The sequence below is a fragment of the Rissa tridactyla genome, chromosome 1, assembly GCF_028500815.1.
Source record: "Rissa tridactyla isolate bRisTri1 chromosome 1, bRisTri1.patW.cur.20221130, whole genome shotgun sequence".
NCBI lineage: Eukaryota > Metazoa > Chordata > Aves > Charadriiformes > Laridae > Rissa > Rissa tridactyla.
This window is the reverse complement of record NC_071466.1, coordinates 162,163,504-162,181,495: the sequence shown is the minus strand read 5'-3', so window position 1 is coordinate 162,181,495 and position 17,992 is coordinate 162,163,504. Positions and strand designations below refer to the sequence as shown.

Sequence of the window (17,992 nt, the reverse complement as noted above, 5' to 3'; positions counted from 1 at the left end):
TATTGAACAATGAGTCCCTAGAGCAGAAACTCATTCTGCCCTAAAACAATTGTTATAGTTGCAAAAGAAAACCACCAACAGCTCCCCTCGCCTGACAACAGCATGTTATTCTGCAAGTTTCAGGCTCCTGAGGTGATCTTCAGATCATATTTGCTCTGTGGGATCATATCAAATGTTCGTGTATCGATAAATTCTGTCTCCAAAAGCAGTCTCTGCAAATGCTTGGTGAAGTGCAGAAGGAAAGAAGGAACAGATGGCTCTTAGAGTATTGACCACAATGCAAATGGGCTTCATCCAAAAGTCACTGAGCTGAATAAAAGTTCTCCCGCTCACTATTCTTCTTGGTTATTAAAATCACAGCAATTCAAGGCCCAGCAAGGTGATGCGTATCTAAGATTTGAATTCAGATACCAAATTTGCATACAAATTCAAACATCTCCTTTTAGTACATGCCCATATGGAGCACAATCATATAGCCGGGAAGAAATTGTTTGAGTTACTCTAAAAGGCCAAAGAAGAGACTAACAAAAAAATCCATTGATTAGGAAAGGACTAACTCGAAAAACCCTTTAAGTGTTTGTCAATATTCTCTGTCAGAGGCTGCCTTTTGCTGCTTGCCTTTTGCTGTCAAGAACACCAAACGGAATTTGCAGACCTTCCAGATTTAAAATGGCATTTATAAGGATTTAAAACAATGAAAAAACAATGCATTTCACTGCAATTTCTGAATCAGCACTGTCCCATTAACCCAGCAGGAGGAATCAGCTGGCACAAACACAAAACTCCTTCTCATTATCTCTGTCAAATACAGCAAAGTCAGGAGAAAACATCCTACCTCACAGGTGACATAGCTGAACCCACAGAATTTTTTGAGGCCTGATCAGATGAGCTAATAGTAATGTTATTGTAACCACAATGCTCTTAACATATGAAAGGAAAGATTTATAGGAAGAAATAATATTTTTTATTAGTACAAATTTTATATTTTAAAAAATAAACGTTTTTTGGGAATGCAAGCCTACCTTCAGGTCTGAACCGAAAGCCTTTTACTGATCACAGAGTGGCAGCTCTGAACAAATGCTATTACCTTGCACCACTTTCTTTACAGCAGAACTGAGAAAAAAATGGCTCCTCTTTCTCAACAAAGTTTATTACTCAGAAAAAAAGCCACTAAGAATAAATTACATAGCTAAGATTAATTAGATCGTGCATAAACAGCCAATGAACTTACAAGAAAATAATGCAGTACTTCAATACTTAGAAGTAGAAAAACCACAGCAGATATAGGCTTGTGCACCTTCACAACATTTCTTGTCTGTCATTTTCTGTTACCTGCCCCAGTCCACTCCTCTCACTGAACCTTACGATTCCTTGGGTTTTCTTTCTGTAATGTATCTTCTTCCCCCATGGTTTTCTACAGCCCACTTTATGTATCCCAGTAGTGTTTCATTCTTACCCTTAGAATACGCTGTGATACACTGTACCTTAACATTAAGAAAGGTTTCCTGGACTTCAACAATTTTTTCTCATTTTTTATTTATACTTCTATTACTGTCTGGGTTTTCTTCACCTTAGACAATACATATTTCATGCCAGTAGTGGAAAGGTAGAGGTACGAAAGCTCCTTGGTGACTCTTAGCTCTATTTTATACACACACAAAAGTTCAACAAAATTGCTCTTAAGAATATACGTTTTCTTTGGAAGGTTCCCAAGCGTGTCTTATTCTGATAGCATTTCATGCTGTTAAGTCTGCATTTCCTGCCACAAGTTTTGCTTCTGGCAATCTGGTATTATTGCAAGATAACTGTGATCTGTCGCAGGATTATGAGGAGGCTAAACTGCTCATTGTGGATAAGCCAAAAAATTTGAAAAGCACCAAAGGACAATATTTGTATTGTCTTGCATGCCAAATCTATGAAGGCCATTGCGAAGGATATTGAGCTACTTCAAGTCTTTCAACATGTTGGACTGGAAGCTGGAAAAGGGAACTGGTGTTTATTTGTTTCTAGATTTGAGGGTTCATTTTCAGCAGATAGTTGCAACCTCTTTCAGTTACCTGTAACTTTGATATTCATTAATATTTGCCCACTTAACAGATTTCTGTGATCCTCAAAGATTGTTGCCAGGAAAAGTAATCATCTGATTTAAGGTTTTTGAAAAGCTGAATAGCCTGCATTTTTGATACATCCTTTTCCTTGCCAGTGATGGCTTCATCATCAGATACAGGCTTCCCAGGTGTTGTCTTGCCTTCAGAAGGTTTCTTGATTTGGTGGTCGTCCTGACTAATATCCATCTTCACACTGGATTTTAGGCTGTGGAAGCAATAGTCACCAACCTGGCAAAGGAAAACTGGTTCAGTGCTGTCAGGGTTTAACACCACCAAGTTACCCTCTGGCAAAGGCTGCTTTCTAAGAAGATCATTTCCCTTCTGTAAGATGGGAAAAGAAATCTTTGTGGGTTCTGAGTGTCCATGGAGACCTAAAGGGACAGTTAGATAGTCTTCAAATGTATCTGGCTGCAATTCAGGAGAAGAGGTTGGTGCTTGACCTGATACTGGAACCATGACACCAGTCTTCCCAGGAGAAAACTCATGGCAAGAGTGGTCACTGGAGGGCTGGGGCTCCTGTGAGTCACAAGGTAACTCCCCAGCGGTGACAAGTGGCGGATGGGTGGAGTCGCTGGCTGATGGCAGTGACAGGCTCTCTGTGGTGATGTACTCCAAGGGGCGCTGCTGAGGAGATGTGATACAGCTAAGAGCCTTTGGAGATTTCTGCTCTTCTCTTCTCACATTCGTGCCTTTCCCAGAGGCTGGTGGGGCCAGTGAGACTTCTTGCTCATGGTCTATGTGACGCATCATTTCCTTCTGATCTGGGTGCAGGAAGGGCTGTGAAGGATCTGCTCCTGGCTGTTCTTGCTTCTGTGGAGCCTGGGGACAGTCTTCTTTTGGGAGGGTCACATACTGAAGGGAAACTGATTTCTCACGGACTCCCACTGGGTCCACTTCCAGGGTCTGATGCACATCAGGCTGGGAGGACATCACTGGGCTATACAAGTATGGACCATTGAAAGCAAAGCAAGGGACTGCCACCTGGGAAGCAATACCTGCATCAGCACTGTTTCTCCTTGAAACAGGAAAGGAATGACCAGCAATGTGACTTGAACAGACAACTGGGGCATGCTCTGGCTCATTTAAAGCATGGTATGAGTTCTGTAGGTCCAGTGCAGCAGGGGAAACATCTGTCTTTTTAGCCTGCCCTTCAGAGGACTCTGCCAAAGTCTTCATCTGCCTGAATGTGGGAAAGTTAAAAGTTCCTCGTGAGAGATATTATGGTAAACATTAAATATAAAACAAGCTTAGTTGAAAACACACATAGCTAGCTACACATAGGGTCAGAAAAAATACTTCTTGGAGAAGCAAGCTAACCCAGATAGTAAAAAATTTTATCCCTTCCTCAAAAGCAACTTGTATAGGCTTTTTAGTGACAGAACTTTTGATTATTTCCTGCGATGACTTAAGGAACTCTTTGAGACTATCATCCACAGTGTCACTATAATGTGCTGTTCACTCACCTGTCCACAACTTGAAGGAAGCTAGCCTGCTCCATCTTCTCTGAAAAGTTGTATTTGTTGAAGTCCAGCAGGCTGCTTGTTGGCCAGTTTCCTAAATGTACTTTCTGAAAAAGAAAAAGCAGACATGACAAATGAGCAACGTCTCAATGGCAGGAGAATCAAGAACCATACCTTTCTCAAGGATGCAGAAAACAAATAGGAGAGCCTACAGCATCTGGCAATAGGGGTACAACATCACTAACATGACTAGAAGGTGTCTTCTGTTCTCGAGAAGACGGTTACTTCAAGGCAGCATTGCCTTACCACTGACCTAACTACAAGTACTCAGTGAGCCAACTGGGAAAGATGCCCTCCTAGACCTGCTATTTGCGAATAGAGAAGGACTCATGGGACATGTGACGGTAGGTGGCTGTGTTGGCCACAGTGACCACAAAATGATTGAGTTCAAAATTTTCTGAGTAATGAGAAAAAAAAGGGACATCAGTGTTGCTACCCTAGATTTCAAGAGAGCAAACATTAAGCTATTCAGGGAGCTACTTGGCAGTGTCCTCTGAGAATCTGCTTTTGAGTGCTTGGGAGTCCACAAGTGCTGGTCGGTTTTTAAGAACCACCTTTTAAAAGCACAGGAGTGAGCAATTCCAGTGTGTTGTAAGTCAAGCAAGCGGGGCAGATGACCAACTTGGCTGAACAGGGAATTCCCTCTGGAGCTCAAGAGGAAAAATAAATTGTGTGATCTCTGGAAGCAATGTCAGACTTCACAGGAAGATTACAGAGCTGTTGTACGTATGCAGAGAGAAGACATGAAAGGCCAAAGCTCAAATAGAGTTGACACTGGATAGTGTTGTATCAAGTAACAAGAAGGGCTCTTTTAAGTATGGTAATAGTGAGAGGAGGTCTAAAGAAAACATTAGTCAATATTGTTGATGATGATCACCCGACTAATAGGGATGTAGAAAAAGCAAAGGCATTCAATGCATTTTTTGCCTCAGTCTTAATAATACTGACAGACCTTGGGCTGCCTAGTCCTTCTGAGTCAGGGGACCATGAGTGCAGGAACAGTGACTTTCCCTTTGTGAGCACTGAAATTGTAAGGGACCAGCTGTATCAGCTGAATGTTCATAAGTCCATGGGGCCTGATGGGATTCATCCCAGAGTACTGAAGGAGCTAGTGGATGTTATGGCAGGACCCCTCTTGACCATCTACCAAAGGTCTTGGGAGTCTGGGGAGGTCCCTGCTACCTGTAAGCTAGACAGTGTTACTCCAATTCACAAGAAAAGCATGAGGGAAGACCCAGGAAACTACAGACCTGTTAGTTTAACCTTAGTTCCTGGAAAAATAATGGAGAGGATCATACTGGGTGCTACTGAAAGGCATTTAAAGAGCAATGCAGTCATCACAATTTAAGGATTTTAAGGTGCTTGAATGCATCCAGAGGAGGGCAAGAAAGCTGGAGAAAGGTCTGGAAGGATTGTCTTATGAGAAGCTGCTAAGGACTTTGTGTTTATCTAGTTTGGAGAAAAAGAGGCTGAGAGGGAAACTTATTGCTCTCTACAGCTTCCTGAGGAGGTGAAGTGGAGAGGGAGGTGCTGATCCCTTCTCCTAGCCAGTGATAGGACAGTGGGAATAGTTCAAAGCTGCACCAGGGGAGGTTTAGGCTGGACATTAGGAAGCATTTCCTTACTGAGAGGGTGGTCAAACACTGGAACAGGCTTCCTAGCGCGGTGGTCGATGGCCCATTCCTGTCAGTGTTTAAGAGGTATTTGGACAATGCCCTTAATAATATGCATTGATTTTGTTCAGCCCTGAAGTGGTCAGACAGTTGGACTAGGTGATCATTGTAGGTCCCTTCCAACTGAACTATTCCATTCCATTCCATTCCATTCCATTCCATTCCATTCTATTCTATTCTATTCTATTCTATTCTATTCTATTCAACTTTACATAGCACAGGGGACATGAACTGCCCCCTGAATGAGCTCATAGAGATGCTGCAGGTTCCTACCAATAAAGATCAAAGCTACTGCTTTGTGCAGTGTCTATTTTTTTCCAGCATCATATGAGGACACTCTGGGCAATATTTCACCTATAGAGGTATAATGACTGTTCTTCTGTACCAGCTGACCAGAGAAACAGAATTACTGGGATGTTTTCAAAATTTAGGATAAGGCAATTCAGTGCAGGAATGGAATCTTTCAACACCATGAAACTAAGGCGGTGAGTGCTTGTGAATGGAAAAATGGGTAGGGGATAGGAAATAAAGCTATTAAGGTGCTTCTTAGAGTAGGAAAAAGTTTCCAGTTTTTACTGTAGAGGTCAGGCAAAAGAAACTAACTTGAGACTTTAGTATAAGCACCAGTTTGTCTTCTGGCACAACAGAATCCGTGCCTAGTCTTTTCCATCTATTTGAAAATTATGTATTAAAACAGGTCATTACAATGAAAGTTCTTTTTACAGCAATGTAACAAATGTTCAATGGTTAACAAATGTATTAACTCTTCACTCACACACAAATATAGATACCGCAAGTGCTCATTCATCGCACACAAAGGCCATGTTGTAAATTATACTCATTGGATTACCATGGATCTATACTTACTGTAATCCATCCCTTATCAACATGAAAGAGAATCAACTCTCATACAAAAAAGCCTGTCTCTGTGTGTGTTTGTGTTGAGGTGGGCACGTTATTGAATTAGCTATTCTTGCAAGAGTGGAAGACTTTTACCACCAAAATCTAGAGATGCCCATACCACCCTTTCCAGATGCTGGGTGTTTTTTGGAAGGGAGGAAGAAGGGAAAGAGATTCTACTTAGACAGCTTTGACCAAATGCTGTCTAAGTGTGTTCCTCGATTTCCAATAAAGAATGCTTGTCCTGGTAACAGACATGCATGTGGTAACATTTATTCCAGAAAATCCAGCTCCTTAAAATAAAAGTTTCTTTAATAGGGCTACCACCCCATTCTAAAAGGTACTGAGTTAGTGTTGCTTCCTATTTCGAGATGAATGAAGGCACCAACTGATAAAGTTCGCTAATGACACTAGATTATTTCAGTCAGTTAAAATTTTAAAATACTGAAAATTTTCTAGCTTGATTTTAAATCACAGTGATGCTGACAAGCACAACACAAAGTCTACTAGTATAAATGTAAGAACACAGTTATGTTGAATATGACCAGAACTTCCAAAAATAAGGCATAGACTAATGAAGATATCTGTTCAATGTGGACTAGGAGACAAGAAGAGCTCTTAAGACTGTTGAAAGTCCTGAATAAGAGAGACAAATAATGCACCCTTCAAGGTACAGTTCTCTCTTACCCCCTGGTAGCTCTGAATCAGGAGACTCTTGCTGGGGTTTGGAATCTTTTCCTCCCACATTTGCTTCTTCCTGCAACAACAACACAGAGTTTTCAAGATTTGCTTCTCACCGTGACTGCAACCAAAACAGACTGCACCTCACACACTGCACTGCCACGAACGGCGAGGCACCACCAAGGCCACGGCACGTCACCATCCAACTCTCCCCCTTGCACAGACACGCACAAGGCTGCCCATCGCACACCAAGGCTCATCTCCACATAGACCTCTCTCTCATGGGGGACAAGGAGTGCCTCAGCCTTTATGCCGCCCACATGGCCAACACGCTGCCATATCTCCTAGTCACAACACAGACCTACCTGAGGAAATACCTATAGCTGCAATAAGCAGCTATTAGGAAGATGATGATGAGAGCTGGAAGCATCGCTGGGAGAACCACTGGTGGCAGAACTGAAACACAGAAAAGAGCAAAAGGTATCCACCTGCACAGTGGCTGCTTCCCGTAACAGGTTTTTCTCTCTGGTTTCTCTTCATGCAAGCAGATCGGGGAAGCATAGGTATCGTGTCACGGGACAGGATCATGAGGCCTTCAAACGTCCAAAGTGGGAGTGACCAAGTGTGGCCTGAACAGCTTATGACCAAAGAAGTTCATTGTTTCCTTTCCTGATTCTTTTTTATTTTTTACTGACATCACAGTAAACAATTTATGCTAATAAAAAGATGGCTAGGTACCTTACTCCACCATGAACAGTAGACATGTCTTCAGGCCTTACTCTCTGCAGTGCTGAAGAGATGGGGTCTCAGAGATTTTCTAAGAGCGAGCTTCCTCTGCCAATGGCTGTAATTGATCATGACCAACATACCAATTTCTTCCTGAGTACATTCATGAAATCTCCTGTCTTACCACTACAAACGTCCTCAGGACAAATCATGTAAGATCATATTAACTTGGGCACAAGACCATATGATAGCTGACATTCTGCCTCCAAGTCCAGAAACAGCAAACACATGTAAAGATTTTTATCTCCAGTAGACTCTACTGTGTGTTTTATGCAACTTTAGAGTCACTCTGCAAATATAAAAGACTGAGGACTTATATTCTGTCTTCTTCCAATCTCAGGCTCTTCAGTCACTGATAGCAGAATGGACTACTGGAATCAGGAAACAAGGATGATCTTTTGGGCAGGATCTTTGTTTCGTTTTCTGTATGGAAGCCATTATGGCTGGTTGTACTCACCTTGTGAAGGGAAATAGGTAACAAGCTTAAAAGGTCATTCCTGCTCGCCTCCTTCATTAGCATTGCTGCTGTACTACAAGGATGTGGACAGGACAGCTACCTTGTTAAGTGACCCCAGCCAGCTCATGGCTGGACCGACCTTCAGCCCCAGCTGAGAGAATGTATTTTTCTATAGAGGCATTCAGCCATTAACAGTCCACAAAACCTTACAGAAGTAGCCTGCATGGAAAGTACCATTATCAGTCTTCCAGGTGAACTCCTCACTCCATTCACTCCAAGGCCCCTCATAATCCAGAGGCGTATTCACCCTTGCGCGCATTTTCCCCCTATATTCTGTAGATGATGCCAGCATCTCCAGGGTGAAGATGAAGGGAGGTTCATCATTGCTGATATTTAACTTCTGGGCAGTCTAGGGAGAAGAAAGAAGCACAAATGATGAAGGTGAGAGGAACTGTCTTTCCAATTTGCCCAGCAAAGAGAAATCCAGGACTCTAGGACTTTCAAGACTTACCGTTTTGTATTGGTTGTTTTTCCAGTACTCGACTTGGTATCTCTGTTTTATGAAGCTATATCTCAAAGCATATTTTGTCCACCTCAGTTCATACTCTTGGTTCTCTGTAACTGTTACTGACACATTTGCAGGTGGCAGCACCTTAACTGGAACACATGGAATGTCTTAGATTACTTATCAACATACTGGTCCAGCACTCCCTTTCACTACTGTGAATAGTTTCCAGAGACTGAAAACAATGTTGTTTTATGCAATGTAAGTCTTGGCTTTTTAACACTTCTTAATTCTCCGCATCTGCATTTTCTAGTCCAATACAATAAACCAGTAGACACATTAAATATCAGAAAATCCATATCCATTAATATTGACAGCAGTCCCTGTGTACAGAAAGGCACTAAAACAATATTTGAAACGTCTGTACTGGTCCGCCACATTTCCAGAGATTTTCAGCTCTCTTGGGGCTACTACCTGATATTTTCACCCACTACAGGGGCTCTCCCAGCTTTAGTCTGTGAAAAGTAGCACCAGTACCTCCAGATACATGCAGGCAGAGATGATCCACCTGGCACAACTCACTCAGCAGAGGAGTCCTACCTCATGCAGTGTTCCAGGAGCCACTGCACAAACCTGCAAGAGCTCCACTGGCTTCTTGAGAAATCACGCTCCCCACAAACACCTCTCATCACAGCTCCCTGTCAGCTGGGACGCTTATGAAGGTTATTAACAGAGAAGTCAGCAGGGTGACAATCGCTCACCAATCAGCTCTGGGTCACAACCCAAATTTCTGCACAGCAGCTTCCACCGCTGCCACCTTCCTCAGAGTAACAAGTGTCACTGAGGAACTCAATGACTACAAGCCACCCCTCCTAGACCTCTGACTTGACACAGTGTCCAGTTCCTTTCTTCATCAGTCCCGCTCTCTTCCTCCTCCCACCCACTTTTCCTCAGCACCACTTGCCCAGACAGACATCTCTCCAAGAAACAATCAGGAGAAGCAAGAAACAACACAGCAACTCACTGTTCTTGTAGGCTTCAATTATTTTCTCCTCCGTCTTGGCCTGGACAGACACATGGTACTGGCTCTGGCTGCTGGAGTTGTTAACAGGGATCTCACAGCTCTGAATCACATATGGGACATGGGGCAAAGCCTTCTCACGCACAGGAAAGCACTCCTCTTCTCTGAAAGGAGAAAAAAGAGGTTGAGCTGAGATCAGGGAAAATGGGAGAAATTCCATGGGAGAGGCGCGGGCATGCTGCCACAGGCAGAGCACGTACGCTGATGCTGGAGTGGCCCTGAAGAACAAGCCAAAGAGGACAGAGGTGGTGATCGCTTTCTTCACTTCCCAGCTGCACGTCAGACGATCTGCACCATCGAAGAGGCAGCGAAGGTTCCTGGGCTGAAGGCCACCTTCAGAGAAGAGGAGAGCAAGGTCTGTGACAGGAAAGGCCTGGCTTCTCAGCCAGTGCTTCCACCCCACTCCGTCCCACGGTACCTTCAGGGGTCTCCCATGACACCTCCATGCTCCACTCGCTGTACTGCCCAGAGAAGCCACTGGCCTGCCCGGGTCTGGCTCGCACACGGGCAACGTAGCTGCTCCCCGGCACAAGGTCCTTGTGGTGGAGACGGCAACTTGTGGTGTTGGAGAGCACGAGGGAGGCAGCTTTCTGTTGTTGGGGAAAGGAGTGAGAATGAGGAGGGAGGAAATTAGGGAGTTAAGGAATGGAGAAGAGGGGTGGAGGGAACACAGGGAAACAGTGAGAGGAGGTGACTGCCAGGCTGCATCTCCCAGCAATCCCACACATGTGATGGTCTGTGCACACGCTGTCGTGCAGTCCTCCTTGCTCCCATACTAAAGGGGCTTCAGCATGCATGCTGCCAGCATGGCACAGGAAGGGTGAGGCACAGGCACTGTCGGGGACAATCTACCCCAGGCGGCAGGCGGGCCAGCTTCTGTGCTTGCAGAGCCCTGGTTGTCTTCAGTACCAGCTACACAAGTTCACAATGCTGGTCAGTGCAGAATTTTGTGGGAATCTCGCCAAGATACATCTCCTTAAAATTAAGGATTGGGCTGACAGGTACAGAAAAGAAACATATGCAGATCTAAGGAAACAATAGGGCAACGGATATGAACCCTTAAAAATAAAAAAAAAAATAAAAATCAAACAAAACACCCTGCTGGAAGGGGAAGCATCTTCAAATATATTTTGCCATTTTGCCATTTTAATTCCATTTGGGAGGCATTCAGGGCAAAATCAATTCCCACTCAAAACCAAGCGCAGTGCTTTTTCCAGTGAAGAACAGATATTTGCATTCAATTCAGAACAAATGGTATTTCACTGGACAAGTCACTTGCAAACAGAAAGAGAGAGCCCCTTCCGCCTGACCTGAAACAACATCTGTTGACTCTCCTCATAGTGCCTGAGAATGGAAAGGCCACTCATTTACACAATGGTCACCACAGGCTCTCGACTGCCCAAGAGGGTGCAGCCCAAACCAGGAGAGCCCGGCTCCTCTGCTCTTACCTCCCAGGACTCCCACTCCCGCTTGTAAGTGACTTCGTACTCCAGGGCATTGCCCAGCCCTTGGCTTCCGTCAGCTGCTTTCCAGGTCAGCAAGAAGTCTCCTGATGTCATCGAGCTGACCGAGAGGTTTTGAGGTGGGAGGGTCTGAACTGGAAGGTGAAGGTACAACCCATGAGATGAAATAGTGAGGACAGGGACATGAAGAGGGGAAGAAAATGCCTAGGTAAGCTTCCCCATTTCCAGAGTATCTTATCCCTGCCACACCAAGTAACTCCTGCTTGAGTCCCCCTTCCAGGTCCAGCTGCTCCCGGAAACTTGCTCTGTCCCTTCCCTGCCCCGTCCTCTCAATGCAGAACTCCGTCAGTTTTCACAATGGAAGTGGGATTCACTTCCTGACTGAACGACAAATACAATCTCAAAGATCTGTAATATTCGCTGGAAAATGAGAATTTGGTATTTAATCCTTACCATTTTGGAAAAGATCAACATTTAGTTCTGCTTGAAGTATCTTGTTAGGTTTGAAGCTGTAAATATCTTTTACCCCTATTACAAAACCTTCTGTCGTGTTGTGACAAACCCAGCGCACATAGGAGTCTGAAGTCTCATGTGAGTCATTTTCTGTCTGGCGTTTGCAAAACATCTCCTCGTTCTCCCTGTGTATAGAGAAAGTGATCTATGAAGACCTAATTTGGAGACCTATAGTTAATGCAAAATTAAATGCCTGAAATTTCCATCCCATTACGTTATTATAATTTACTCGGGCATTTATATCTCACTGTACCTAGTAGTCCTGTTTTGCATCAGTTAATATGACAAACATTTTCAACCCCAGGGTTTTGTCAAATACCTTCCCATTTCAAAATTGTGCAGCAAAATGTTATCTTTTGGTACCAGTCTATTTTTTGTTAGTTTTCAGCCTAATTCTACGTAATCTCATATTTTTATGTGAGAAATAGTAGGATGAAATATAATGTCATGGAAATGCAGTTTTTACTCAGTAAAAGGCAGTAAAGCTTCTGATAGTCCTTAGCTTCTTGAAGACATTCATTTTGCAGTCCCAGAAAGACACTTAAAAAAAAATTCTCCAATCAAAATGTACTTCTGTATCCTTAGTAGTTCTGTTCTGCCAAGGGACCTTACGTATTCATTAAAGACTTCATCCAGAATGTTAATCATCCTTTTATATAGCCTTTCTCCAGGCCAAGGAGCATCATGAAAATTAGAAACAATATTTTAAACTAGACAGCAAGCTTTGTGTGCTTGCAGTAGCCCGAGCTGCTGGAGAGATGTGTTGCTTCTTTTTGTACCCTCTGGAATTTTGTTTGTGCTTATGGCTTCATGCCCAGTATATTATATTGTTCCAGTTCAGATGAGAAATATTAAATTGTGAATATCTAAGGCCAAATACTGCCTTCCAGGATAGGTTGGAGTTTCCCAGCCAACTATATGTCAGCAAGCATTATTCAGCCTTATTGCTATTTTTAAAAGCTGGGGATTAGCAAGGAAACCAGGGATATTCTTGAAGTATGGGTGAGACTGACCATACATGTGTGTACCCTTAAATGAGGGTCAGCCCAAGGGTTATGAAGTCCTGAAGATATTTCTATCTATTCACCAGCATTACGTTACAATTTGGCTTTTAGTCAGCTATTTTGCATCTATGAGCTGACCTTGTCTAATCGTTGGCCGTTTTGATTTCAGCTGTGTGACTGTCCACGCTTAATACCTGCTTGTCCGTTTCCTATGTGATCCACACACTCCATCATGTAACAATGTTCCTGAGAATCCTCCAAAGGTCCAAGTAATTTTATACCATCTTTTCCCAGAAGTATTAGCTTCAAGATCCTGTTCCAAAGACCTTCTAGACCTTTCCTTCCTGTATCCACAGACTCTTAATTCTTTTTCTTCTCAGCTTTCCATCTTTGTCTTTCTCTCTCCCTTGACTATTCCTCCCTCTCTGTTCTTTCTTCTCCTCCCAATTGATTCACTCTGGTGATCCAGTTCCCTTTTCATAAGGAAACAGATGTAACAGAGAGATACTGTCACAAACAGACCAGTATCTCTGGGAGGAAAAGTGATAGCACAGATGAACTTACCAGTTTTCTCTATCTCACAAACAGACGGTCTAGACGTGTTTCTCAGAAGTGATCGAAACCATACTCTCAATGATGCTCTAAATGGGCAAAATAACAGGGGGAATGTCTCCTCCCTTTTAGGTTTATAAACAACACTCAGGCTTACACTTGTTCTGACACCATCTTCCCCACTCTATTGATAGCAACCAATGTGCCCCATTTTTTTTTTTCATATCTATGGTCCCACAACCAAATTATGGGAAAATAGTTGTAAAGGTGGTAAAAATATCTCCACTAGCACATTTCAGGTACTTACTCTATAAAATCATTCCTTTGGTAAAGAATCATACCAACGAGGGCATGAGCCTCTGAATGCTCCATCCATGTGCAGGTCACCTGTGAGTTGTAGTCATTGTAGCAGCTCAAGCTCTTCATAGGGATACTCTCTGAGAAAAGAATTCAGGCCAAAAAAGAAGCAGCGATTACAAATGGAAATAGTGAGAGATAGCAGGAGGTACAGTGATTCTGCCAGCAGAATGGGGAAGGCACCGATAACAGTACTCTCCTCATGGCACCAGAAAACGACTCTTAGTGAAAATACGTACAGAGTTGTGTCCATTCTGCACATCTCCACAATGTGCAAGTGTCCAAACCAAGCTATGAGTAACAACAATGAGGTGAGACCATTTCTGCCTGGAAGGCACATAATTCCAGCCAAAGTATCCCTTTTAAAACACTGATTGTTTCCAGGGATTGGTAGATCCCATGGTCAGCAGGCATATGGTGAACATTTCATCTTTGTGTGTTGATATATAGGACTTCTTTGCCACTAAACTACTAGAAAAGGTTATGACACTAGAAAGGCATATTTAAAAGTGAGATGCTCTAGGAAGAATTTTGTTATAACTCACAAGAATGCCCAAACTAATTTTTTTGGAACTAGATTTATGACCCAGAAATGACCAGACCTCTCGGCAGGGATAACTTTTTTTTTTTTAACCTCACAACTGTGAAGTGGGAAAACACATGCCACCCCTGGTAAATTCAGTATGAAGCAAGTTTGTTTCTTCTCCTCTTTATTTCCTCTGAAGGTAATATCTGGCTGCACTATTGGGATGTGACCTTCAGATGACAGAGACGTCAGCATGCAAACATGAGTGAGCTCTCTCAAATAATTCTCCTTGATGGGAACTGCTATCAGCTTGGTTGAGGGGCTTTTTACAGGCACAAAAACCCATCAGAAAAGTATGATGGTGTCTTAGCTAGCAGGCATAAGAGGGACTTTATTTTGATCTTCTACTGAAAACCAATGCAAAGTAAGTTCTATGGCATTCCTTGCATAACCAGAAAATGGAGCACCCTACATAGAAGGGGATGGTCTCACTGTAAGGCTAAGACTCAGAATGCCAAGAGACCAGTTTGAGACACACTGTAACACATTTTCCCTCAGAGATCTCAAAGGGACATGTCCTGCAATTGACCCTGGGCCAGGCAACATAACCCCCCTAGCTACTGTGGACACCAGGCATTGGCATCCGTCTTGGAAAAAGGAGATGTCCATGAGGCACACCTTCTGACAACACTTTTATTCTGACATGTTTCGGATGGATACAGGTTTAGTCTTGATGTAGACACGGTGCATTGGGTGATCCAAGGAGAAATTTCCCATTTCCTGCTCCACCAAATCCAATTAGGTGAAAGAGGAGGGCGGAAGGGAAGGGGGAAGGGAAGGGAAGGGGGAAGGGAAGGGGGAAGGGAAGGGGGAAGGGAAGGGGGAAGGGAAGGGAAGGGAAGGGAAGGGAAGGGAAGGGAAGGGAAGGGAAGGGAAGGGAAGGGAAGGGAAGGGAAGGGAAGGGAAGGGAAGGGAAGGGAAGGGAAGGGAAGGGAAGGGAAGGGAAGGGAAGGGAAAAAGAGGGGAGAAAAAGAGGGGAAAAGAGAAAAGTAGCTCTCTGCTTCAGAAGAGGAAAGACAGTAAACTCAGAAACACCAGCAACAGATACGGCAGATCGTCTCTTTATCTGTCAGCAACTCCATAAGAAGAAAATCAGGTCATCTGGATGTTCCTTTGATAGTCCCCACACACTTCCCCGTCTTGTGTCTGTCCACTTGTCTCTACCCCTGTACACTACTGTCTGAATCAAGCAGCCCTTCATTTTCCTATGTTTTCAGTGTCAGGGTCTATTCCTCCTCCCTATTCACTCAATAACCAGTCAACTTATTCATCTCATCCATTTGTCCAGTATTTCACCTGTCCATGCCACCAACCTACAACTTGTTTGTCTGCACATGCATCTGCTACACACTGGTTTTGATCAAGACGTCTGTTCTCCTATAGCATAGAAGATGGTGGCAGAAGCCATCAGAAAAGCAAGCAGAAAATAAGGAAGAGCATTATCTGAAAGAAGGAGACAGATACAAAAAGAAAGGAAATAATGAAAGGCTAAAAGAGAATATAAATTTAAAATTCACCTCTAATCGCTTGGACTCTGAAGATCAAATCCAGATTCAGCAGAAGGATGAAAATCACTTTCATGATCATACTGTCCTTTGTGCACAAGTTTGATCCTAATTCAGAAGGCAATTGTTTTCATTTCCCACTGGCTACTCTCTTGCTTGGCCTATTGTGTAGCTTCTTGTTTTCATTTTACATAAAGAGAAGTGAAACTGAATTAGGGAACTTCTTTAGGCTTTATGCTGGAGTGACATTCAGAAAGAACTTCTACCAAGTATTTATTATAGGATAAATTTTATGTCTTCTTATTGTGTGAGCTTGCAATATGAGCAAAGAATGAAGAAATAAATGCACATTTCCAAGGAAGTGCAGGAATTCCTTCAGCTGAGTAGCAGCAAGAAACAACCCTAATCTGTGAAGAGAACTCAGCCTTCAAATTCCTTCCCCCTTCTGCTCTTCTTGCTCAAAGTCTTCCTAGTGAACCGCAATGGTATTCTGTGTTTTATCTTTCCTTTAAAATATGATCCTCAACCACATAGCTCCTGGGAGCTATAGGATTGAATTTCCATATTCATTCACTTTCCAATTTCTCTTCAACATGCTACTTTTCCAGCTGCTCCCCAAACAAGTTGCAAGAGATTGAGAGTAGATTGAGTGGTTCAAAGACCATGGACTGCATTGTTCAATACTGGAATTCAAGTACGGTTGGTCATCTCTCATTGCTCTCTCAAAAGTATAATAAACTCACCTACTCAAGTATGTTACAGAGATGAGACTCTTTTCTACATTAGGGGAGCATGGAAAAAACTCCTTTTAAATTCCTATTGACTTTCAAATTCCTCAATGCCTCTTCCTTACACCAGAAGCAGCTGGTTGAGTCCTTGAATAAACATTACAGCTAAGGAATCCCTTAATGATTCAAAAGCCATTATATGAGAGCAGATTCTCTGCCAGGTTGTTTTCCCCAGAGAGAAAGCAGTTCCCTTACCTGGATCCAGAGCTGTCTGTGAGGCAGATGATTCAACCTGACGGGTGACTCTCCCTGTCCAACGTCCCCCCGCAGCATCAGAATCCTCTGATGCAGAAACCAGCAAAACCACACTTCCCTAGAACTGGAGACAGAAGGTATAAACCAACCACAGGATTTTCTTGGCAAGTAAGTCTTCAAAATAACTGCTATATCTTCTATGCACCTCAAATACCACTTTCGACGAAGCAGACCACGCCCTTTCAAGGGAAGTCTGTGTAATTGCCTGTGAAATAGGAAGTCTCTACTTCCTATTTTAGCCCCCCAAAGCACGTACTTAGATGGAACTGTTTAACTGGGAAGGGAGGGGAAGGAAATTTGTCAATGCCAATCTGTATGGTAACAATTACCAAATCATGGGACTAATGTATTTCCAGAAAAAAGAAAAAAAAAAAATGAGGATTGACTGCAGCAGAAGTGAGAAAGGCTAAGAAAGAATTCTCTGTTTTTTACTCCAGCGCTGTTTCTTGCTTTAGTGTAGGCTAAACAATCTTCAAGGCAGGGATCATTCTGTACTTTATGTTTATTTGTACATATATATATATGGGGGGGGGAGAACTACCTTTATCTTTGTAACCCTTTAACTTGAATAATATTTTAAAAAGTAAGTTTTACCGATTTCAACAACAATTAATTATACTACGTAGAGGAAACACAAGAAAACTTGTGAGAAGAGCTGATCAGAAGTTATCCTGCATCCAAGGCAGCCATGCTGGTTTAAATCCAGCTTTAAAGCTTAGCCCAGTAGCCTTCAATAATAAGATAAGATCTATAGGAAAGTTAGGTAGCCATAAGGGAAAGACACACTCAGATTTGCACTCTCAGGGGTAAACTACGGGGGGGGGGGGGGGGGGGGGGGCGGGCGTGGAGCTAAGATGAGTCCCCAGATACAGAATATGCCTGGCTGTCCTGCACTGCTACTACACCTTCTCTAAATCCCTGTAGTACTGACCAAAACCATAGTGAGCACAGTCAGGCTCTCACAAGAGCTACATCTATATACAAGGCAAAAAAAAATTGTATACTGTGAATAAGGGGAACGTGCAGAGCAAGAAGGAGAATATGAGAGTATCTGAGGAAATTGTGTGTCATGGGGACTCTCAGGAGGTGTGCATTTAAAACCTGCAGACAAGGGAGAAAATATGCGACTTTGCTGGATGGGCAGAATTTACTTTGCATTACAGCATAAAGGCAGAAAGGAATTCTCCTGCTGTGATTTTCAGAGGCCAGCAAGTTTATGTGTGTTCTTCCCCCACCTTTAGAAAAGAGGTTTCTTGTT

General features: G+C 43.1%; 1 protein-coding gene across 4 annotated transcripts; it reads right to left on the bottom strand.

The window, feature by feature from the left end:
• Positions 1-941: 941 nt before the first annotated feature.
• On the bottom strand, positions 942-16,901 carry LOC128912637 (cytokine receptor common subunit beta-like). 4 transcript variants are annotated; one of them, XM_054208938.1, is made up of 14 exons: positions 16,675-16,901; positions 15,704-15,866; positions 13,551-13,680; positions 11,628-11,812; positions 11,160-11,308; positions 10,130-10,301; positions 9,912-10,044; positions 9,655-9,815; positions 8,637-8,782; positions 8,360-8,534; positions 7,248-7,338; positions 6,889-6,958; positions 3,572-3,675; positions 942-3,288 (listed from the first exon to the last, which is right to left on the bottom strand). In XM_054208938.1, exons 2-14 carry the CDS (start codon positions 15,771-15,773, stop codon positions 2,091-2,093), a joined length of 2,784 nt encoding a protein of 927 aa, XP_054064913.1. In that variant the 5' UTR covers positions 15,774-15,866; positions 16,675-16,901; the 3' UTR covers positions 942-2,090. The 4 variants fall into 4 exon arrangements, with proteins under 4 accessions (XP_054064913.1, XP_054064921.1, XP_054064932.1 ...); XM_054208946.1 differs by having other exon boundaries at positions 15,704-15,863; XM_054208957.1 differs by having other exon boundaries at positions 15,704-15,799.
• Between the last annotated feature and the right edge of the window lie 1,091 nt (positions 16,902-17,992).